This window comes from Jaculus jaculus, chromosome 11 (genome assembly GCF_020740685.1).
Source record: "Jaculus jaculus isolate mJacJac1 chromosome 11, mJacJac1.mat.Y.cur, whole genome shotgun sequence".
In the NCBI taxonomy this organism is placed as follows: Eukaryota; Metazoa; Chordata; class Mammalia; order Rodentia; family Dipodidae; genus Jaculus; species Jaculus jaculus.
Window position 1 is genome coordinate 113,347,585 of NC_059112.1, and position 23,532 is coordinate 113,371,116.

A 23,532-nucleotide genomic window follows, 5' to 3' on the forward strand; every position below is an offset into this window, starting at 1 on the left:
TTTTATTTCTCAGAGGAAAGTTTTGCAACTTACATACTTTGCACTTATTCTCCTCCACGAAGGCCTAGGGAAGGTGATAGGAGCCTTTCCTCAGAAAATGTTGACATTTCCATTAAGAACTTAAGAAGAAACTCAGTGTTGTCAATATCACAATTCTGTCCACATGGTTTATATGCCAGAATCCTTTAAAAAATATTATCTTTCAAGAATTCTTTGAAACTCCTGCTCCAAGGGAAGGTATATAAGCTATATTTCTTATCTGGAAGAGAAAATCTATTTATTTCAAAGAAACATGGATTGGATGTAAAGCAAAATATCTCTTGGTTCTTGCTACATCATTTTGTTTAAGTGTAGAAATTTACATCAGATAGTCATTATTTAAGAAAAAATACATTCAAGATCCATTTTGCTCTCATTTTAGATAACTTGTGTCTATCATATTCTCTACTCTAAAATGCCAATGTTTGAATGCAATAGTTTTCAATTTCAATAGCAAGAGGTTTACAAGCCCAGGCTAAACACATCCTGCCAGAACCCAAGACTTAACCCTTCCCCAAGTGTCAGAAAGCTGCTTCAGAAACAAGTAAAGTCCAAATGTTGAGCCCTGTCACCATTACAGCTCTGAAGGACACTTGTAAAATATAGCTCTAGTCATCCAGGACAGTGGACACAGTGGTGTTGTTAAGCTCACTGCTCACAGAAGCTGAAGTCAGCTGAATGCTCCTGTCAACAGTGGGGACTCTTCCACCAACAGTTTCTTCAGTGTTCCTCTTTGGCCTCAGCAAAATAATGAAGCACTTGGGAGCAAATACACAGCCTAACAAACCATAGCTGGATGCCAAAATGGCAAATATTTCCACAGCCACTTTGAATTTGCCTTTGGTGCTGAGATAAGCAGGGACAAATGAGATCCAGACAATGAAAAAGACCAGCATCCCAAAAGTGATGCATTTTCCTTCATAATAATTATCTGGCAACTGGCGAGCCACAAAGGTTGTAAGAAAGCACAGTAAGGCCAGGAAAACATCAACCCCAAATATAATGCACAAGAACTCTATAGAACCTTCATTGCACTCAAAAATAATCTTTATGTTTTGAGATTCCATGTTCTTGTATACCCATGGTGGCTCCAACACCAAGTAAGCCACACATATGCCAACCTGAGCCAGAACAGAGATTAGCACAATGACTTTTCGGAAAAGGGGGTGCATGGATGTAAATCTGGTTTTGGATACAGAAATCCTGTAGGCAAAAAACAGTGAAATTGTCTTTCCAAGAATGGAAGACAGGCAAAGAGTGAATCCCAGTGCCAGAGTGACCTGGCGGGCCATGCAGGACCAGTTGTACGGTTTGCCAATGAACAGCATAGATGACAGCATTGTGATGACAAGAGACATCTGGATGAGAAAGCTCAGCACCCTGTCATTGGCATTCACCAGTGGAGTGTGCCTGTAAATCACATACACTACCGTTACTGCCAACACCACAAGGGCCCCAATGATGGAGAGGATAACAAGGGTGAACCCCAGGGCCTCTTCGTAAGCAAGGAATTCCACCTCCTTCAGCACACACTTGCTCTTTTGTGCATTAGACCAGTAGTCTTCGCCACACTGATCACACTCTCTTTGACCTGTTGAAAAAGAATAGAGCATGCAGGTATCCCTTTTAACTATCAATAGCCCATACTAGTCAAACACCTTTGAGCAAAGAACTAGAAATCTGTTCTGTATACTCCATATAATAGAAATGATAACATGACCTTCAAGTGTACAGATAGCACCATAGTATGACAGCTATTTTCAATTTTAGGAATTTATTCTTTCTCCTCAATTTCAGTTTTTCCTTCATTGGTCTTTTTCCAGCAAAATGTTTCTTTCTTCTTCAACTATCTATCCAGGATAGAGGTGTGTTTTCTTACAAACCCCAGAACAATCCAAAAATGAGAAAATTGCAGCTACCAAGGTGAAAAATTAAGGGGATTGTGACCATGATAAGGCAGATAATCTTTAGTGTTTTCAGTCTTCCAGAAAAAAAATCCTCTCAAATTTGCATTTTCCCTTAAAAATTTGCATTTTCATGCTTCCAGATGCAGATTTGAGGGATAGGCAGTAAGAACTGAGAATAAGAAGGGAAACAAAATCAATAACCATGTTCCCTGAGACTAAGAAAGGTTTGAGGTGTCTGGATGGAGGCTCTAAGGGAAATTATTTGCATATACAAAAATGGTATTGGAGGGCTAGTGAGATGGCTTAGCAGTTAAGATACTTGTCTGCTAAGCCTAAGGGCTCATGTTCGATTCTCCAGTTCCCATATAAGCCAGACGTACAAGATGACCTAAGTGTGCAAGGTCTCACAAGTGCACTAGGTGGCACATGCATCTGGAGTTCCATTACAGTGGTTGGAGGCTATGGTGTGCCAATTCTCTCCCTCTCTTTTATTTCTCTCTCTTTCTCATTAAAAAAGGGGGGGGGCTGGAGAGATGGCTTGGCGCTTAAGCTCTTGCCTGTGAAGCCTAAGGACCCCAGTTCAAGGCTCGGTTCCCCAGGTCCCACGTTAGCCAGATGCACAAGGGGGTGCACGCGTCTGGAGTTCGTTTGCAGAGGCTGGAAGCCCTGGTGCACCCATTCTCTCTCTCTCCCTTTATCTGTCTTTCTCTCTGTGTCTGTCGCTAAATAAATTAAAAAAAAAAAAAAAAGCCAGTCTGTTAGGCTTGCCTAAAAAAATGCTATTGGAGATAAATTTATGACAAAATTTACCTCTTGGATATTCCTTCAATGTTTCAGGTAAGATTAGAATTTTCTTCTAATCCTTCTGTTGAGCTGGACTTCTTTGTCTAGAATTCTATGCAGAGATTGGAACACTTGATGCCAGAGAGTTGTTCAGGTCATAGTGTCATTTTATTTTCTTTTGGGACCATTTTATAGGCTTTGTTTTTTCAAGGTAGGATCTCACTCTAGCTCAAAAATGACATGGAATAATTCATTATGTAGTCTCAGGGTGGCCTCAAACTTGTGGTGACCTTCCTACTTCTGCCACAGGAGTGATGAGATTAAGGGCATGCACCACTGTGCCCAACAGTTTTTCTTTCTTTCTTTTCTTTTTTTTTTTTTTTAAGTGGATTGTTCTTAAAGGTCACCTGACAAAAGAGAAGTCTAAATGTGTCATCTTGTACAGAAAGAAGAAGTAGAGGTAAACCCATTTCACCATGTTTCAGAGAACTGAGGCCAGGGAACATACTACAATTTAGCTCATGGAGAGCAGCACTCTGGCAGGCTATAATGAAGAGTCCTGTAGGAGCAGCTACACAAGTCATGGGTGCTACAGACTTTGAGTATTTAACATCTTAAGCCAATTTGATGAAATCCCAGATCCAATAGTTCTACACAGAGATATTTCAGTAAAATAGAACCATAAGTCACCTTTTCCCAGTTATGAGCATAACTAATGTTTAGTCTATTTCAGATCACATAATGTGAAATCCTTATGAATTTATTCATATCACAATTTATGTATTTTTTGTATTTGTCTCATTATCTTCATGGTTATAGGGCTTTCCACACTGTAGCCACTTTAGAATTGAAAACAAATACTAGATTTCAATTTGTACTGCACAGAATAGTCAATAATTTTATAGACATACTTGATTTTCATTACATGTTGCTTACACTTTTTTTTTTTCAAGGTAGGGTTTCACTCTGGCCCAGGCTGACCTGGAATTAACTATGTAGTCTCAGGGTGGCCTCAAACTCATGGTGATCCTCCTACTTCTGCCTCCCAAGTGCTGGGATTAAAGGCATGTGCCATCACACCCGGTGCTTACACTTTTTGAATTTTGTTATTTTATATTTTTATTTGAGAGAGAGAGAGAGGGAGAGAATGGGTGCTCCAGGGCCTCTAGCTGTTGCAAATGACCTCCAGATGCATGTGCCACTTTGTGCATCTGGTTTATGTGGGCCCTGGGGAATTGAACATGGGTCCTTCAGCTGTGCAGGCAAGCACCTTAATTGCTAATCCATCCCTCCAGCCCTGTTTACACTTTTTAAAATCTTTTTATTGGCAGCTTCCATAACTATAAACAAGAAACCATGATAATTCCCTCCCTCCACTTTCCCTCTCACAAATCCACCCTCCATCATATTCCCTCTCCTCTCAATTAGTCTTTCTTTCATTTTGATATCATCTTTTTCTCCTATTATGAGGGTCTCATGTAGCTATAGTTTTTGTAATGGTTTCTAAGAACCTCTTTGCCTACAGGTATTTAATCTAATTGAATTAAAAATTTATTATTTTTTTTTGAGACAGAGAGAGAGAAAGAGAGGGACTGGGTGTGCCAGGGCCCTTCAGCCACTGTGAACTAACTCCAGATGCATGTGCCCTTTGTGGGAATACCTGGCTTTGCATGCTTGCCTCACTGTTGCATTTGGCTATACATAGTGTCTGAAGGATTTGAACAGGAGTTCTTAGGCTTCTCAGGCAAGTGCCTTAACTGCTAAGTCATCTCTTCAGCCTTCTAACTGAATTTTAATATCCATGAGAAAATAATCATCCCTACCTGGTTTCTCTGACACATATCCGTCTGCACATGGGATACAATCAAAGCAGCATATAGGTTCCCCATGACGAATCCCCTTCCGGGTTCCAGGAGGACACACATGGGTACATACAGACAGGGGACTCTAGAAAAAGACAAACACAGTAGATATAACAAAGCCTAAAGTCTCACCTACTTGTGAAGGTTTCTCATTTGTATTTCCTATTTAAAGAGAGTTTAACCCACTATTCCTGGACAATGATGAAGGGTAAAGGCAGAATGATATGGAAAGTCCAGTGAGAACTTTAACTACAGGGCAGTCTTGTTGATTCCAGAGAAGCTACATTCATTGTAAAGCTAGTTCATTCTGTTTGTAGGGACCCACACCAGGATCCTTTCCCATGAGCCTCTAGGGGTGGCACAATTTGACAAGTCTGTTATGGTTTGGGGGGGACATGGGACCCCAATAATCATACTGAAAGCCTGAAAATATTTCTTCTCAGTAAAGGTATCCTAACAGCATTCATCAAAGATTTGTCATGAATAGTAGGGAGGCAAAAAGAAAATGTGAAAAGGGATATTCTGGGCATATTTTCTTGTTTAAAAACTTTGTGTACTAACAAAGGCCTTCTTTTGTATTTTTTTGTTTGTGTGATTGGTGTGTGTGTGTGTGTGTGTGTGTGTGTGTGTGTGTGTATGTTCATATGCATATGGTCACATGTGTATGTGGATACACATGGATAAAGTCTGAGGTAGGGTGTCTCACTTGAACCCAGTGTTCACTGATTCAACTAATATAGCTAGCCTGCTTCTCCCAGGGATCCCTTGTCTATGTCTCTAAAGTTCTGGGGTTACAAGTTACAGATGCACCAGCTGGCACTTATACAGGTGCTGGGAATCTAAACATGTCCTCATGCTTTATGGCAAGTACTTTACTGACTGAACCATCATCCCCTGGCCTCTTGCTTGGTATTTTTATTTTCTACATAGATGTGCACTTTGAAATCCATGATAAATATAATATTTGCAAACAATTTACATCTTAATTTCAAGGAACATATTCTTTAGGCAGGTAGGGTGGCACACACCTTTAATTCTAGCACTTGGGAGGCAGAGGTAGGAAGATCACTGTGAGTTCGAGGCCACTCTGAGATTACATAGTGAATTCTAGGTCAGCCTGGGCTAGAGCAAGACCCTACCTCGAAAAAACATAAAAAAGGAATATTTTCTTTAAAGAGCAACATACTTTCATAGCCTAGTGATGCATGTAACCCTGAAACTACATAGTGAATTCCAGGTCAGCCTGGACTAGAGTGGAACTCTACCTAAAAGAAAAATAAAATAAAATTGATGTAGAACTTTGGAACAACTCTAGATATTTAATATTCCATTGATACCTGAAATAACATAAAATGTACCTTTCCCTCTTTATACAGACAAAAAAAAATATGTCAGAGCAACTAACCCTTGAAGATTCAGTGTTCCAAAATATTGTGGAATTCTTTTTGAGAATGAGTTCAAAATTGGAACTTTCAAATGTATATTTTCCAACATTGACAAAGGTAATTTCTCCTTTGTCATCTAGTTGCCAATTGAGGATATCATAGTGTCCAATTTTCACATCTCCACTGTCATCAAGCTCTATTTTATTTCCATCATGGGTTGGAAATGCTGCATTCTTCAAATATGGCACTAGCTAGAAAGTAAAAGAAAAAAAGGAGCTGCAAAGGTTGCTTAGTGGTTAAGGCACTTAATAGCAAAGCCAAAGGACACAGGTTTGATTTCCCAGAACCCACTTAAAGCCAGATGCATAAGGTGGCACAAGTTTGTTTGCAGTGGCTGGAGGCCCTGGCATGCCCATTCTCTCTATCTCTCTCATCTTCCTCTTTGTCTAACAAATAAGTCAAATATTAAGAAAATACATTATATAGTATTTTAGACATGATTAAACCTTATTTTTCATTTCTCCTTAAATTTGGCCACTAGAAAATTTTATTTTAACTTGGAAGATATTAAAATTGTACACTCTGGGGCTAGAGAGATGGTTTAGCAGTTAAGGTGCACCTGAGAAGCCTAAGGACCCATGTTCAACTCCCCAGATCCCATGTAAGCCAGCTGCACAAGGTGCTACATGCACAAAGTCACACATGTGCATGTGGAGTTTGATTGCAGGGGCTGGAGGCCCTGGTGTGTTAATTCTCTCTCTCATAAAAAATTTTTAAAAATTGTATGCTTTTATTAGAACATCACTGGTTTATACTGCATAGTCATGCCACATAGGCTTAATATCTCTATCAAAGGAAAGGAAAATATTTTAACCTCATTTCTGGATTATTGGCACTTATCAGCATAATCCATACCCCACACCTCTCTTTTCCCTGGGTATCAGATTCTAGGGATGTGAAGGTGAAAGTGATTATTTCCCATCTTTGCAAAGCTCACTAGACAAACAGGCATTAACAGTCAAATACAATATAGTCCATGTTGATATATGGAAAGAATGTTAAATGGCTTAGGTGAGGCAATGGCTAACTTCCTTAGGAAAATTGAAAAATTTTGATTTCCCAGGAAGCAGTCACCTGAACCAGGCTTAAGAGAAGATTAGCAGGAATTTGCCTGAAAAGCAAATTCTAAACCTCTGTGTATTTAGGTTCCACAGTGCTTCAGGGAAGAGAGTGTATAGAAGCAATGCCTAGGGCACAACAGTGCCTACAGCACAGGCTATTGACAATAGCAGGAGTCATTTGAGAAACCAAGTCCACTGTAACTCTTGCCTCATCCCATCAATTTTAGCTAGGCAGGAGCATGATTTCTTCAGTGTAAATGTAACCCTGTGCATAGGGTGCATAGGGAAAGACTTTGGCTTTCATCCACACCACAGACTGCACTCATATTTTCAGACTGAAGAACCTAGTGTAGTCAGCAATCCTCCACAGACAAGTAAGGCTGCACAACCTGGTAGGAAAAGCCTATCTGATGATCTGAAGTCCTCTTGGCACATGACCTTGGAACATGGCATATAGTTAGTAAGCATTATTTTTTTTTCTCTGCCAACCCCCCAACAATTATTCCTCCATACCTTTGCCTTGGAGGTTAAAGTTATATACCCCAAAACCTTCATTAAGTGAATATACCAAAGAAATGTGACAGGCACTATCACCTCTAGAACCACTTCTGGTCACCTGCCATCTTATCCATTCTGTGCTTCTTTTACTATCTACTTGTCTCAATCCAAAGAGACAACAGAGCTTACAAAAGAGTGGTGTTTATTATCAAGTCCAGGAGAGGGCTACTTCCCTATAAATTGCTGGCCAGGGAGGCCTCTTAGGCCCCCAAAACAATATAGGCTATTGCTACTGCTGTTGGTGCCCACCAGAACTATATGGTAAGATCCTACTATTGATGACATTATAAGCTTCAGTTGCAGGACATAGAGAAATCAAGCTGAACTGAGCTATAAGCTTCCTACTTGGTGGATAGTTGTCATAATTTCAGAAAGTATTGTTTAGGCTGCTGGTGGAGAACAGTGTTTCTCAGATGTTGACTCTACATGTTATACTATTTACATGTTAGGCAAGATGTGCCTGCCCATTGGTGCAATAGTGGCATGGCTGTTACAAGGGTAACCACTTTGTAATTGGATTTGAGACCCACCCTACAGGAGGGAATGCATGCCTGGTACTGTAAATCTGGCCAAAAGCCCAATGCTAGGGAGGTTGTAGGCCTTAGTGGGGAAGCTACTGCTATTGTTTCACAGAATGGATATGATAATGCCTTTCAGATTGCCTTCTAAATCTATTATAGTCATAGGTTTGTTCAGAGAAGCTTCTTTTTTTGCAGTGAGCAGTAGTTACTCAAGAGAGTCGTAACTGGTCAAAGTGCTAAGAATAAGTGACTGGTCAATACTTAGCACTAAATGGGAAACTGATATCACTCCTTTCAAATCTTAGGGAACATGAGAGGGGGCCAAAAGAAGGTATGAGCCAGGGGTAGGAGTGAAATGTAGAACACTATCTCCTAGACTTGATATGGCTGCTATCTACTCTCGAATTCTCAGTAGCTGTAGGTTATCTACACATGACCTGCCTAAGATTGGGTCCTTTAATATTTCATCAGAATTTCAGGAGGAGCTTATTAGGCTCCACCATATCCTGGAGATTTAGAGGCATTTAATGGTTTTTAGAGGAGAAGGGTTCATGAGGCCCTACCCCTCGCTAAGAATCTATAGGCAGTCAATAGTTGCTGAGGGAGGGAGGAAGGGAAGGAGAGAGAGACATTTATCTCAATGGTATAGCCAAAGATAAGTCTTCTGTGCTCATGTAAATAATCCCTCACCCATGCAATTGTAAATAATTGTAATTAATCTCACTGGCTCACAAAATTAATTAATTAATGAATTATAAAGGAGACAAGCTGGGAAGAGAAAAAGGATCAACTGTAGTGAAAAGAGAGTAAGAGAGTAATAAGGAATGAATATTATCAGAATACATTATAAATTGAAACTGTCATAATTAAATACATTATTGTGTGTAAGTAATATGTTAATTAAAAAGGAATTTAAGCCTGGCATGGTGGCGTATGTCTTTAATCCCAACACTCAGGAGGCAGAGGTAGGAGAATCACCATGAGATTGAGGCCAATTTGAGAATACAAAGTAAATTCCAGGTCAACCTGGGCTAGAGACCCTACCTCGAAAAACCAAAAAGGAAAAAAAAAGAAAGAAAGAAAGAAATGTAAGGGCTGGAGAGATGGCTTAGCAGTTAAGGCACTTCTCTGCAAAGGACTCAGGTTCAATTCCCCAGGACCCATGTTAGCCAGATGCACAAGGTGGTGCATGCATCTGGAGTTTGTTTGCAGTGGCTGATACGCTGGCATTCCCATTCTCTCTTTCTCTTACTCTCTCCCCCTGTTTCTGCCTCCTTCTCTCTCTCTCTCTCAAATAAATAAACAAAAATATTTTTTAAAAAGGAATTTTAAAGTTTTAAATGGGCATGGTGGTGCATGACTGTAATCCTAGCACTCAAGAGGCTAATGCAGGAGGATCCTGAGTTCCAGGATAAATAGAGAGAACATTTGTCAGAATTTCTTAAGTTTCTATATTAACTGTGAGGTCCTCCTTTTTATGGTTTTGTCTTGCTGACATGTGGGTCTGCATAAGGAGAATGAACCTTGGTATGGACTATCTTTCCTCCTTTCACCTTGAACTGTACTTAAAAGCTTCTTTTACCTTTAGTTATTATTTCTCTTTGGACAAGTTTAAATTTACTATTTTCAAATATTATGTTAAAGAATATTATTTATGGACAAGTGTGGTAGTGCATACCTTTAATCCTAGCACTTGGGAGGCAGAGGTAGGAAGATTGCCATGAGTTTGAGGCCACCATGTGACTATATAGTGAATTCCAGGTCAGCCTGGGCTAAGAGTGAGACCCTACCTCAAAAACAAAACAAAACAAAACAAAAGAATATTATTTACCATATGACAGAAGTCTTTATATTACAAAAATGTATGCAAAGGACTTCTTTTAAAATGAAGAAATTCTTCCTTGACAACTAAAATATAGCTTAATTTCGCATCTTTTACTTAACACAACCTTCTTTGTACCAATGAACACCTACCACTCAGATCTTGCTTGCTTCTAAATTCCATTCACTAATAACTGGAAATAGGACCCTGTGGAGAAACTAGTCTCCATGGAGATTGAACAGAAAATATATAAGATGAGCCTATAATGTCATGGGGTTTCAGAAAGTGAAGACAATATCAGAAATTATAGAACTACATGAAAAGTATACAAGAGCCAATGCAAATTGTACCGAATGAGTTAACTCAGAACCAGAAAGAAAATGCAGCATGTTCTCTCTCATATGTGGATCCTAGCTTGGAATAACTAGATTTGTTTGTGTCCATACCAGCGATCAGGAAGCTAGAATGAAGATTTGAGACAGCAGTGTGGAGGGACTGAGGGAGGTGATCTTAGGCAAGTGGAGGAAAAGAATATAGCTGTTGAAGGACCCAAGGGACAACAGAAGAAAGGGAGGGAGAGGATGAAGAGGGATATCCAAAATTAAAGATAATATGAATATGTAACATAATAACCTAATTTGTTATCTAATGAAAGCACACACACACATAGATAGATAGATAGATAGATAGATAGATAGATAGATAGATAGATAGATAGATAGAGTTTGAGCAGAAGTGCCCTGCTGAGGTAAAGCCTTTTTTTTTTTTTCAGGTAAATCCCAGAGCCAGAGATAGGCCACTCCTTACCTCATAGTGAGTGATTTGTCAGGGAGCCCATAAGGCCCCCAAAGCAATGCAGGCCATTGCCAAAGTATTTGGTTACCCATCAGAACTAGATAGTAGAACTCTATTGCTGAAAACACCATAAGCTGTGATTGTGGGGCCCTGAGAAGTCAAGCTGCAATTGAGAGGGAGCCATTTGTCTGCCAGAAGTTTGTCATAGTGCTGGGAAGTTACTATGAACTGCTGGGGGAAAAGTCATCTATAGACTGAACAAGCAGTGGATTCTTCAAGTTACAAAATCAACCACCCAGACAAGATGCACCCATGGTTATGGGAGTTAACATAAGTTATGGGGGTAATCAACTGATCTCTGAACATGAGACCCTGATCAATGGGAGGGAATTCATGCCTGGAATTGAGAATGGAGTCAAAAGCCTATGGTTTGGAAAGTCATAGACTCCAGAGGAAAGCTTCCAGTGCTCTTTAGATATACATAAATGTTATACTCACAAAAAAAGCCTTCTAAGTGTGTGTATTAGAGAACCTTCTTTGTACAGATGGTGTTAAATGCCAGGGAGACCCAAGATTCATCAAAATGACAAGAAGAGAAACATCCAATAATTAGCCCTGGACAAGTCATTTCTATCACACTTTCCAGGGCTCAGGGAACATTGCAGAAGAGGTAGCAGGACAAATTGAGTGTTGATCTCATTGCTAGTCATAGAACTTTCTCTGTGGAGATGGTGGTAGACATTGAGGAGACTCAACACTCATCAAAGCAGAAAACAAGAGGCTGTTGAAAGCCCAAAACTAAAGGAAATTTCTATCATACTTTCCAAGGCTCAAGGAACATTGCAGAAGAGGGGGCAGAAAGAACGTGGGAGCTACCAGATGAAAAAGCATACTTTGGGCCACTGTTCTCCTTATATGAACTAAGTGATACATTCATGACTCCACAGTGATTACTGACACTTACTTTACAGATACACATATGTCTTTGTCTTTTTTCCTTTTTATTGCTCAAAATGTGAATATGTTCAAAGCCCAAGTAGCTTTTTTTTTTTTTTTTTTTGGTTTTTCGAGGGGTCTCACTCTGGCTCAGGCTGACCTGGAATTCATGTAGTCTCAGGGTGGCCTTGAACTCTCAACCATCCTCCTACATCTGCCTCCCAAGTGCTGGGATTAAAGGCATGTGCCACCACACCCAGCTCCAAGTAGCCATTTTTGATTACAAGGTGAAGTCCCATATTATAGGTGATGAACAGTCAAAACAGAAGAAATCTGAGTCTGTAAGTCACTATTTTAGTCCCAGAGTCCTTACTTTAATTTTTTTTTTTTTTTTTTGGTTTTTCGAGGTAGGGTCTCACTCTGGTCCAGGCTGACCTGGAATTAACTCTGTAGTCGCAGGGTGGCCTTGAACTCATGGCGATCCTCCTACCTTTGCCTCCCGAGTGCTGGGATTAAAGGCGTGCGCCACCACGCCCGGCTCTTACTTTAATTTTTTTGGTTATTTTTATTTATTTATTTGAGAGCAACAGACATATAGACAAAGAGGCAGATAGAGAAAGAGAGAGAATGGGCGAGCCAGGGCCTCCAGTCACTGCAAACGAACTCCAGATGCATGCGCCCCCTTGTGCATCTGGCTAACATGGGTCCTGGGGAATTGAGCCTCGAGCCAGGGTCCTTAGGCTTCATAGACAAGTGCTTAACTGCTAAGCCATCTCTCTGGCCCCTTAAATTTCATTTATGTAAAGAAAACACCCACTATCTTGTGTGAGGCATTTTTATGAGTGAGGGGTTCCCTCATTCACAACAAATCTGATAATTCTGTTAACAAATAGGGACTGAAAATACACATTTTGGCAGCACAGGTAAAACATTACTGATCTGAAGAAACTGTAGCTATTAAGTGCAGAGACAAACCAGTAGTTTTAATAACACAGATACTGGTAATATTATTATATTATATTATTATATTATTATTATATAACATTATATCATGAGATACAACAACTTACCATCTGGGGCTCAAAGTCAGGTATATGCAAACAATCACCTTTAAAGGGCCCTTTGACATATTCACATCTATCCAGACGATCCAGGGCATAAGCCATGACGTAAACAGCTTGTTTCACATTGTTTGTGATTCTCAGCTGAGACACATCCAGATAGGTATTTTCAAGATCTTCCAACTTCTCCTCTCCAGTACAGAGCTTATCAGACATGGAATTCAGCCTGTCTTCTTTACCAGTCATATTTATTCTATGGTCAATGTTGTATGGAACACTACTATTGGGCCAGGTGCAATTAAAAGCAGTTTGCCAGAACTCAATGGTCAAGACATCGTTTGGATCCTTGCTAGGATGGATATCATAAAGAAATTCCTTTAATCCTGGTATATCAGCTCTTGGTATGGCAAATCCAATACTTCCACCAAAATATGGGAAATACTCAGGCCTTGCAATGAGGGCTGAGGTAATCCATGCTTCGCTTGCTATCCATGTTCTGCCAGTTATGTTGTGGTGAACCATTTCCAGCACAAAAGGACTGAGGTCAAGATCAGAGGCATACAACACGATGACTTTGGCAGTGGAGCTCCTTATGGCATTAACAGCCTTTTGCATCTTCTCATTAGAGTAGACTTTGGGAATGGTTTCAGAGAACGCGATGCAGAGGTTGGCACTCTCCATTTTTTCCTTGAAAGCTTTTACTCCATATTTTCCATAATCGTCATCAGCTGCAATAGCACCTACCCAGACCCAACCAAAGTGCTTGATAAGATTTACCATGGCCTCGGACTGGATTTTATCACTGGCTACTGTGCGAACAAAAGATGTGAACTGGAATTTGTCACTAAGAATTGAGCAGGAGGAAGTATAGCCCACCTGCAATCGAAAATATTCACAGCAAGTGTCAGATATTAAATAATGTGGTTTCAGAATATATTTATAGTGAGGGAGGAAACTGAGCATTTCTTTATCTCATATCCTTCTATAGACAAGGACTATCTACTCCTCCTTCTACTGGGAATACTTTGGTTGGCCTTATCAACCATCTTTGTACTCCATTCAAAGGGAGTTAAGGCAACCAATTATTAACATGATGGCACTCAATATACTACTTTTCACAGGTAGAATCACAGTACAAGCAAGAGGTCATTAAATTCCTTTCATGCTTCCTGAAGACAGGGTGATGTTCTAGGCTCTCTGGCATCTCATGCATGAAGATCACAAAATGAGTCAACTCCCAATCCATTTGGTAGCCTCAGTTCTCTTGATCATATTCTAGTGTGCCTCACTGTATAAACATACACAATTACTATTGTTCTTTTCTCTCACCTTCTCTTTCATTGTTTCCTCTGCCAGAATTTTTGTATTTTCTCATTGGATTAAACCTTGGCAATGGTTTTAGAGACTACAACAGAGATCCTAAAATTTTGCTAGAGACAGGTAGGTAATTGAAGGTGCTACTCCAACCTCAGGTTTAAACAATGTCCTCAAACGAAGTAACTAGACACTCTCATTTTGTATGTACATACATAGATAAGTAAAGATGTACTTTTGTCTCACTTAGTCATCCCTACAGTATTCTTATAGCTTTTCATAATCTAAGAATGGAGATCAGGTGACCATGTGACTACAATTCTATAGTAAGCTTACCTTCTATATCACTCTCTATTTAAGAACATGTCACCTCTACTTTATCCTATCACATGTTACTAACATACCACCTCCATATGATATTCTATATTATAATTCAATAGCTTCAGAACCATCAATTCTTTCACAAATGCCAGATTAGCCTTTCTTCTTCTCTTGGCCTTATGTCCTATTTTTCCATCAGCTAATATTTACATTCTTCTTTAGAACCACATAGGCAGCAGCATTGTGTAGGTAGGAAAAGAATCTTGTCTAAGAAGCAAAAATACCTGATTTCTAATGTTGCTAAACCTATTATCAATATAAAATCTTGTTACTTGAATTTCTCAACCTTGGTTTCTCCATTAGGAACTTAGGGTAATGGTGATCAGATTTTAAAGGTTTTCAATTTAACAATTAAATAATAAATAATGAAAGTGTAAAGCAGCATCTTTTCATATTTCAGATTTACTAAAGGATGTAAGGGAGAAAAATCTGTCTAGGTAGAGGTTTTTAGCACATTTTTGAACTCCCTTTGGTGATTGGTAGAACATAGAGCTCACAACAGAAGCAGATTGGATGATCTGTATGAAACCCATACCTAAGGTCTCCAGTGACTCATTCAACCTTTCTTTTTAGTTCTATTTCTCAGTAATACTTGCCTGTTCTTCCTATATATGCCTTTGGAGCTTTACAAGAGATACTATGTAGGACAGAGGCTGTGGTTAAGTGGCAGACCATTGGTCTAGCATGTGCAAGACTGGATTTAATCCACAACACCAGGAAGGAAGGAAAAAAAAAAGGAAAATAAAAAAATGAAGGGAAGAAGGGAGATCTTATTTAAGTGATACACAATTACTTCAGTACCATAAATAATCTGTATCATTCACCTTAATAAATCCTGATACTTGAACAATCTATCCTTAGCATTACAGTTTTATTTATATTTTCCTAAAATTTTATTCTCACTAAAATAAAATGTTAAGAGTATTTTTCATAACACCTATTTTTATTTTAAAATGTGTCACTCTCTATGAATTTAAAATAATCTGTACAGTTAGCATTTCCAAACTGAAAGAATCCATGTTGTGAAATTCACAGGCTAATTTTAGTACATGAGTGCAACAATTAAGATCATGAATGATGGGCATTAATAAAGACAAAAATAAAAATCTGTGCTTTGTTCCAGCTACTGATTAATCAACCAGTATTTGCTTTACACATGCTGCAAAGTTATTTTGACCAGAGAGATGTCACCATCCACACTACTGGCTCAGCCAGCTACATCAAGAAGTCCAAGGAGACAAGAGTTTCAAGTTACCTCTAAATAAGCCTGAATTCACACTTGCTGAGGTGTGACTGACTGTAACCAAGAAGCAACACCACCTCCATCCTCCCTGTTTACTCCTACAGCTTAGCCCAGCCTCTCCTGAGCTCAATATTTGCAGCAATTTCCACACACCCATTTGTACTTATAAATTAGTATCCAGCACAATATTCTGAGATACCTGAGGTAAATAATATAACCCTAGAATTCTTGAAGCAGCAACTGTTAAGGATGATCCTCCTGATCCAATAACTCCTGCCAGATATTTTCCAGTGCTGTTTCTGAAATTAGGCCTGTTTTCTTCCTGCCCTGTAAGGAATACCAAAGCTGACTCCATTGCCTTGGAGATGGAAAAACAAGTGTCAAAGATCTGATAGCCCAGAGTGTGGTTGGGCAAAATATCCTTCCTCTCATTAATCTCCTTGAGCGTGTGGATCATGGTTTTCATCCAGCGGAAACCGCGAAAGTTAAACCTGCAAAGGAAACAGTTCTATGAGGCATTGGTAGTTGTGAGTGTCTTTGCAGGGAAAAGGAGTTTTCAGGTGGAATGAGTGGTGACAGCACTTTACCAAAACAGTAGCAAGTATTTTGATTGACCAAGTATGTTAATTTCTCATAAATGGTGTCAGAATCTTGCAAGAGGCACATGTGTTAGATAGGACAAGAGTCCAAAAGTCCCCAAAGTTCCCAAAGTCTTGGGAAATGAAGGAAGAGAACAACAGCAGCCTGATTGGTGCATTTTTAGATGTTTATATTGCCTACTCCCACTCCCCTGATTTGACAATGCCCTCAGCCATAGTTTCCTGCTGATCTTATCTCAGAGACAGGCTGGATCTTCTCTTGGTGACACCTCCTCTTCTGCCATTTGACCTCTGTCCCTTTCACTATCTCCATTTGGGCCCTGCTGCTCTTTGCATTCCCCATCCTGTCTTCCGTGTCCCCCTCCCAAAAGGAAAAACTCTATAAAACCACAAACTATCCAGAGTCACACTGACTGTTCTCTCTCTTTCTCTTTCTCCTTCTCTCTTCCTGTGAGACAGCCCTGCAGCTTGGGCCACAGTAAAGAGCTTTTTCCCTGCCTCAGAGTGGTCCTGCGTGGTCTTTGGTCATCTGGTGCCTTGACTTGGATAGAAGGGTCCCGGATGCCCTCTTGAGCGGCCAGACCTCCTTTTCCCTGACCAGACCACCAAGCTGCCACTGACCCTTTTGAATCCCCAGACCATCTTCCAGGTGAAGGCACTCCCACCCTCCACAATTCAGCTTTAGTCCTCTTTCCTCATCCCCTAAACCTTGGTAAGTGTCTTCCATAAATTGGCTTGCTCTCAGAAGTACTCTCCCTCCATCTCTTTCTCTCACTCTTCTCTCTCTCCTCTAAACCTTCTCTCACCCTTTCCCACTGGCCTGCTCTCATTCTCTCAGAGGCATACTCTCTCCTTCCGTCCTCTAAATATTCCCTCGCCCTTTTTCCCCTTGGGGAGTGCATCTCACCCTTGGGTTGGCCTACTCTTGCTCTCAGAGGTCTCCCTCCCTTGCTCTCATTTAAGCCTTACCGGTATGTCAGGAAACACCCCTCGCCCATTTCTGTGCTCCCCAGGTCTTGAGAAAGATGTACTCTCAACACCTCAGGACTCTCTTTGTCAGGCCCACTGAACCCTGAGCTGTGCCTTTTGGCTTGGTTTGCTGGCTTAGGGACTCTCATTCCCAAACTCTGCCAGGAGAGGAGAAAGCAGCTCCTTGCCCCTCCTCCCACAGCCTATCATACTTGATCAACCAAACACAACTCCTTTCTTTCTTTCTTTTTTTTCTAGGACAGTTTCTGCTCCTCCCACTGTCAGACTTGATGGGCCATGTTCAAAGAGGGACCAACTCGTTTCTTCCCTCTGTCTCCCCCTCCCTCCCTTTTTTGTTCTGTCTGCCGGATTTTCTCAGCCACTCTCAGCGCTTAGGGGACCTGCCTCAGCTGTGTTGGCTGCCGCTGCACCCTGCCTCAAGCATTAAGCACTGAGCCACTGTAATTTACACACTCCTGGCAAACTGAGCTTAATCTTCCAAACAGCTGTGGTCTGTGCACGCCCCCTTTCCCCGGCCCTGAGATCTAATTGTTCAAGATAATAATTACTCTTTCATGAACACATCTTACTTTTCTCCTTCTCTTCTTTATCAGTCTCCTCCTGTATCCTTTCCTTCTCCCTCTCATCTGAAATGGGAAATAAAATTTCCAAAACTGTCCCTGTCACTTCTTATCACCCCTCACCCACGCTTGTCTACTTCAAAGCTTAAAGAAACTAAGGCTCCAAGATAATATCAAACCTCACTGTTTAATCTTTTATTACAACACGGCCTGGCCTAAATATAAATTAGACAATAGATCCATATCTTTTGATTTCCAAATTCTTACTGATTTAAATGAACTCACCACCGCACTGACAATTGGTTTGGGATTTCCTATATTCAAATATCTTCCACTCTACATGCCTGTCCTTCTCTCTGCTCTGCTTGCCCTATTCACCAGATTATTCTAGCCAATTAGATAAGACAACAATAATTAATAAAACTAAATAAACAACTATTTCAAACTCTAAATTATTGTGCATGAATATGAGATTGAACATTAACCTAAATTTCAGATACTAATGACCAGTGCTAATCTGTGGAAAATGCAGATTCTGGCGGCACTGTTTTGTGTCTGCAGTAATGCTTTGAGACAGATTCAAACAACATGAGCAGTCATACTGATGAGACTCTACATATGGAGATATGCTATGTATGGGATACATAAACACAATAAGGCTGTTTCCCATACTAGATGGCAAACAACAACAGCATGGTGACAGACTCCATGCCACAGCCAGACACACAGACTCAAAAAACAAGTTACATCTTAAAGTCTACCAGGTAAAGACTAAAAGCCAGACACCTAGGAACTGGTAGGTTTGCTCAATGTTTTGAAATATTTGTGTCATCCACACCTTGTCCTTAGGCACATTGGCCTATTGCCTCTGGATAGAAATGGCAAAATGACAAGCACCATATAATTTAATTATCCCTCAATTTCTCTCTTGTGTAAGAAGATCACTATGAATAGATAATCTTGTTATATCATAAATATAGTTCATATATTTGTCTTTTGATTCTTTATCAATTTATCAATTGTGTAAATTCACTAGAAACAGATAATCTTAATTTGTTATATCATAAATGTAGTTCAGACTTGCCATTTGTTTCTCTGTCAGTTTCCAAGTATGTCCTATTATCTCTAGCGCAAGTTATCAAGTTTCACCTACATTTACAAATCCATACTTTTAAAATTTGTTTCATAGGATAAGAAAGTCTCAAATTAACAGGTTGTAAAGTCTAAAATTTGATTCACTGACATTGTTTTGCCCATGGTGACAGTTATAAAAATTCCCTTTGAATGTTTAATTAAGTTAATAATACTTGTCTCCAATGTAAAAACAAAACTGGCTCTCACCAAAAATAAAAGTCAGAGTAAATATTTACATTTTTGTTAATAAAAATTGTCTCCAGGATTGTTAACATGTTTTGTCTGTGCTTACAAATATTAATATGTATATGTTTGCTATCTTTCAGATATGGCTTACCATGTCATCAGACAACATAAGTTAAATATTACAACAAAATGTTAAGATTTTTTTAAAATTTTATTTTACTTATTTGCAAGCACACAGAGAGAAAGAGATAAAGAAAAGAGATAAACAGAGAGAGAATGGGCATGCCAGGGCTTCCAGCCACTGCAAACAAGCTCCAGACACGTGCGCCCCCTTGTGCATCTGGCTAACGTGGGTCTTGGGGAGTTGAGCCTCGAACCGGGGTCCTTAGGCTTCACAGGCAAGCGCTTAACCACTAAGCAATCTCTTCAGCCCATGTCAAGATTTTTTAATACTATGTTTTAACTAGATTTGTTTTGTTAAAGACAAAAGATACAAACATACTCTGTATTCCCTTTCTTTCTCCTGGATGCTTAACAACCAGATGTAGTGGCCAGAACCAATGAGGACTTTGGGGTTAAAAGGGTACCCAATATTTTGGTTCCAGCCCCTCCAGGTCAAAAGTACTCAAGAGACAAAATGGTATACTTCTTTCACTAGAGGCTACTAAAGCTCTTGGTAAATCACCTATCTTCTTAATCAGAGAAGACATGGAGACCTAAAAAATTGGATTCCAAACACTATCTAGTCTGCAGAAGGAGAGTCAGAACAGAGGGAACATCCATTAATGCTTCCAGGGGAAGGGAAGTCACATGGTCAGCTGGGCCCTGACTCATCCCAGCAGATGACACAAATGCTGAAAAAAGTCATAGAGCTCCTCCCAGGTCTCTAAAAGTGGCCCTTAATGAGCCACAACTGACCTTCAAACTTGCAATATAAAATTAAACTTTGGCCGCTTACTTGGTTTTAAACACTCAATAGAAAAATACAGCCCAAAGTACGTGCTCCCTATAACAAAAACAGATATAAACCACACAACTTTATAGTTTTCGAGATTTTCATGATGATCAAGCCTACAATCTTAACCTTGTAGCCTCTTTCTACAGTTAGACTATACTCAGATGTTTCTGTGACAATCCAACTTCATCTACTTGGGTCGCCTGGATTGCCCTTCAAGGCCTAAAATGATAATGAAAACCCTGGGTTCAAATGGAGACTACTTAAACCCTAACCCCATCCAAACTTCAACTTTTTCTTTCATGTTACCTTTCTAGACAACCCAAACATTACTTCAAACTCTTAGCCCCCACCTAACCCAGCTACCTTTCTACCTTTTCTTAAACAACTTACACATTCCTGTCCAGAGACTTTAAAAGTACTTACCTTCTCAACCCCATGATTATACTCTCTCCCCTCCCTGATCCTAACCACACTTGGTACATAGATAAAAGCTCTTCTACCACCCCACAGGGGTGGGCACACCAGGGCTTCCAGCCACTGCAAATGAATTCCAGACACGTGCGCCCCCTTGTGCATCTGGCTTACATGGGTCCTGGGGAATCGAGCCTTGAACTGTGATCCTTAGGCTTCACAGGCAAGCACCTATCCGCTAAGCCACATCTCCAGCCCTGATTGGTTATCTTGAGAAGCAACATTCTGAGTATGTTCTTGCCCTATAGAGTTTTTTTTAAAGTTTCAATAAAAATGAACATTTATTAACTGATAGATATAACTTGCTATACATATAAGGTATGTATCAAACTATAATTGCACATATGTGTAATAAGTTAATATATATGCCTTATGAAACAAAATTGTTTTAAGTTACATTAGATAAGCAAGTATTTGCTAAAAATGCTTATCAGCTCTTTGTAATTTCATTAATTTAATCAGAAAATTCTATGAGGTCCTATTAACATTTTTGCTATAAACTATAATTCATTTCAATTGCTAATTGTCTCTTTTCCAAAAGTATTCTTTTTTTTTTTCTTTCCAAAAGTATTCTTGAGCTGTGGTGAAATGGCTTAGCAGTTAAAGGCACTTGCTTGCAAAGCCTGACAGCCTGGGTTTGATTCCCCAGTACACTTGTAAAGCCAGACACACAACATGACACATGTATCTGCAGTTTGTTTGCATTGGCAGGAGGCTCTGGCACATCCATACACTCCCTCTTTTTCTGTCTGCCTCTCAAACAAATAAATTAAAATATTAGAACAACTAAAAAGTTCTTAGGCACACTTCTCACCACAAAACAGGTACTTAATAACCCTTCAAAACATGTTTTCCTTATTTATTAGAAGACCCTGGTACCATATAATGCTTTTATGCACTGCTAACATAAGTATTTTAATACATTTAAATGATATCTATAATTATAATTCATGTTCAGAAGAAAATACATCAAGGTAAGGAGGAGAGAAAGAAAGTCATATGTCACTAGGGACTTTGAATGAATGGAGAAAACATGTTCTGAAGGGTTGTTGGTTTGTTGAAGAGACCGTGGTTCAAGGCTTGATTCCCCAGAACCCACATTAGCCAGATGCACAAGGGGGTGTATGCATCTGGAGTTCATTTGCAGTGGCTGGAGGCCACTGGCATGCCCATTCTCTCTCTCTGCCTCTTTCTTTCTCTGTTGCTCTCAAATAAATAAATAAATAAAATTAAATAAGATTAGAACAATGGGGAAAGTGGTAAGAAGGGTTCATTGCAAATCTTTCATGAGAAACTGTTTAGGTGCTTACATTTTGTATTTACAATTATATTAACTACACATGAATATGGAAATGCTTACTATATTATAAAATATTCAATATAAGATGGTATTTGTACTATAGTACCGCTATTCAAAATATATTCAAAAAAGGGTCAAGAAAAAATATAGAAAAATGAAAGAATCTGTTTTGTAGTGGAAATAGAAATGTGGGCAATTGTTTTGCTTTCTTTTAAATTCTGGATGTCCCTTCATATCTAAAGTCTCCCTCTTTCTCTCTCTCTCTCTCTCTGTGTGTGTGTGTGTGTGTGTGTGTGTGAGAGAGAGAGAGAGAGAGAGAGAGAGGTCTTATTCCATCTTTGCTTTTGCTTTTCTTACAATGGATTGCTAGCAAGTTTGGAATTTAGGTTAGGCATGAATCTCATTTCTCAGAGGAGAAAGCAATGGAGACAGAGGCCTTCCATCAGCTGATAGAGTCTTTCCACAAACATTAGCTCAAAAATAAATCAGCGTTCCCATAGTGAATACTTTCACTTGAGGAGAGTTTTAGTCCATAACAACTGACAATGAAGCTGCAAGCCTATGTAATTCTGCATCAGTGCTTCTCAAACCTTAATGAGAACATGAATCAACAGAAGGCCTTGTCAGAGTGTAGGTTCTGGCTCAGCAGATCAGGAATGCAGAAACTGATTCTACGTACCCAACAAGATCTTCGAAGATGCTGGCCCACAGGGTACAGCTAGAAACATAGACCCTTTGCTCACCACTCCTCCTCTACCATCTACAATTGATATGCAAATATAGTAAACAATGGCTTACCCTTCACATTTGGCTGATACTTGCTCTTCATCAGAATCATTTGTTGGGATTGTCCTGGAGTGAATAGGAAACAGTCCTCCGATAACCATTGAATGGTTTTTGGCTTCTACAAGTCCAGTTAAATTAAATTTACGCAGCAACTTGCACGAGCCCTCTGATTTCTCTTGAGCACCCAATTTAGTCCATAAAAATGCAAAAATTCCTAGAGCCAAACATTTCTTTATGCTGGCCATTTTAATAAGGAAAATGACTAGTGTTGAAATTACAAACGTTTTAAGGAAGCACCTTGACGTAGTGTTTGAGTGTGTTGTGTAAGCCTCAACCCAGTAGACTTGGCTTGCTGCTACTTGCTACATAATTTTCATGTCTCAATCAATCACAGACTTCACAATCACTTGCAATTTATGGATCTGGACTAGGAGCTGAGTAATCCTTTAATGCTTTGCAATAATATATAAGGCCATAAGAAAGGAATTTGAGTTTAAGCATCATTTTACTTTGTAGCAACTATCCCTGTCTTATTTATCCTTGCCAACATCATTCATTCTCACTGCAGCTGATCTTGTGGGAATCCTTACCCCCCAAATTATAAAAGGCATGCTGTTCTATCATAAGCTACTAAAAGTGGTAATATTTGGCCAAGGTCTTTCCCTTTCAGTATATATAATGTTGAGAGGTAAAACAGGGAGGTTTTCAGTACAATATACCATTTTGCATCTGTGTTCTGCCATTTTTATTAGTGTGGTAGTAAGAAATTCATTCAATTTCCATTACCTCATCAATGACTAGGATGCTAACAAGCCATGTT

The 23,532-nt window shown here is 39.5% G+C and overlaps 1 protein-coding gene across 2 annotated transcripts; it reads right to left on the bottom strand.

Moving 5' to 3' along the window:
- Window positions 1–647: 647 nt before the first annotated feature.
- On the bottom strand, window positions 648–22,957 carry LOC101604227 (vomeronasal type-2 receptor 1-like). Of its 2 annotated transcripts, none has more exons than XM_045130219.1 (6): window positions 22,725–22,957; window positions 15,928–16,219; window positions 12,800–13,666; window positions 5,997–6,227; window positions 4,553–4,676; window positions 648–1,630 (listed from the first exon to the last, which is right to left on the bottom strand). In XM_045130219.1, exons 1-6 carry the CDS (start codon window positions 22,955–22,957, stop codon window positions 648–650), a joined length of 2,730 nt encoding a protein of 909 aa, XP_044986154.1. The 2 variants fall into 2 exon arrangements, with proteins under 2 accessions (XP_044986154.1, XP_004652156.2); XM_004652099.2 differs by having other exon boundaries at window positions 5,997–6,223; window positions 12,796–13,666.
- Between the last annotated feature and the right edge of the window lie 575 nt (window positions 22,958–23,532).

Excerpts from the sequence above, each read along its gene's own strand:
- LOC101604227 (XM_045130219.1), bottom strand. The coding sequence starts at position 22,957 with ATGGCCAGCATAAAGAAATGTTTGGCTCTAGGAATTTTTGCATTTTTA. Across the intron at positions 13,667-15,927 it reads GGTTATATTATTTACCTCAG|GTGGGCTATACTTCCTCCTG; the intron begins GTATCTCAGAAT and ends TTTCGATTGCAG. Across the intron at positions 4,677-5,996 it reads GGAACACTGAATCTTCAAGG|AGTCCCCTGTCTGTATGTAC; the intron begins GTTAGTTGCTCT and ends GTCTTTTTCTAG.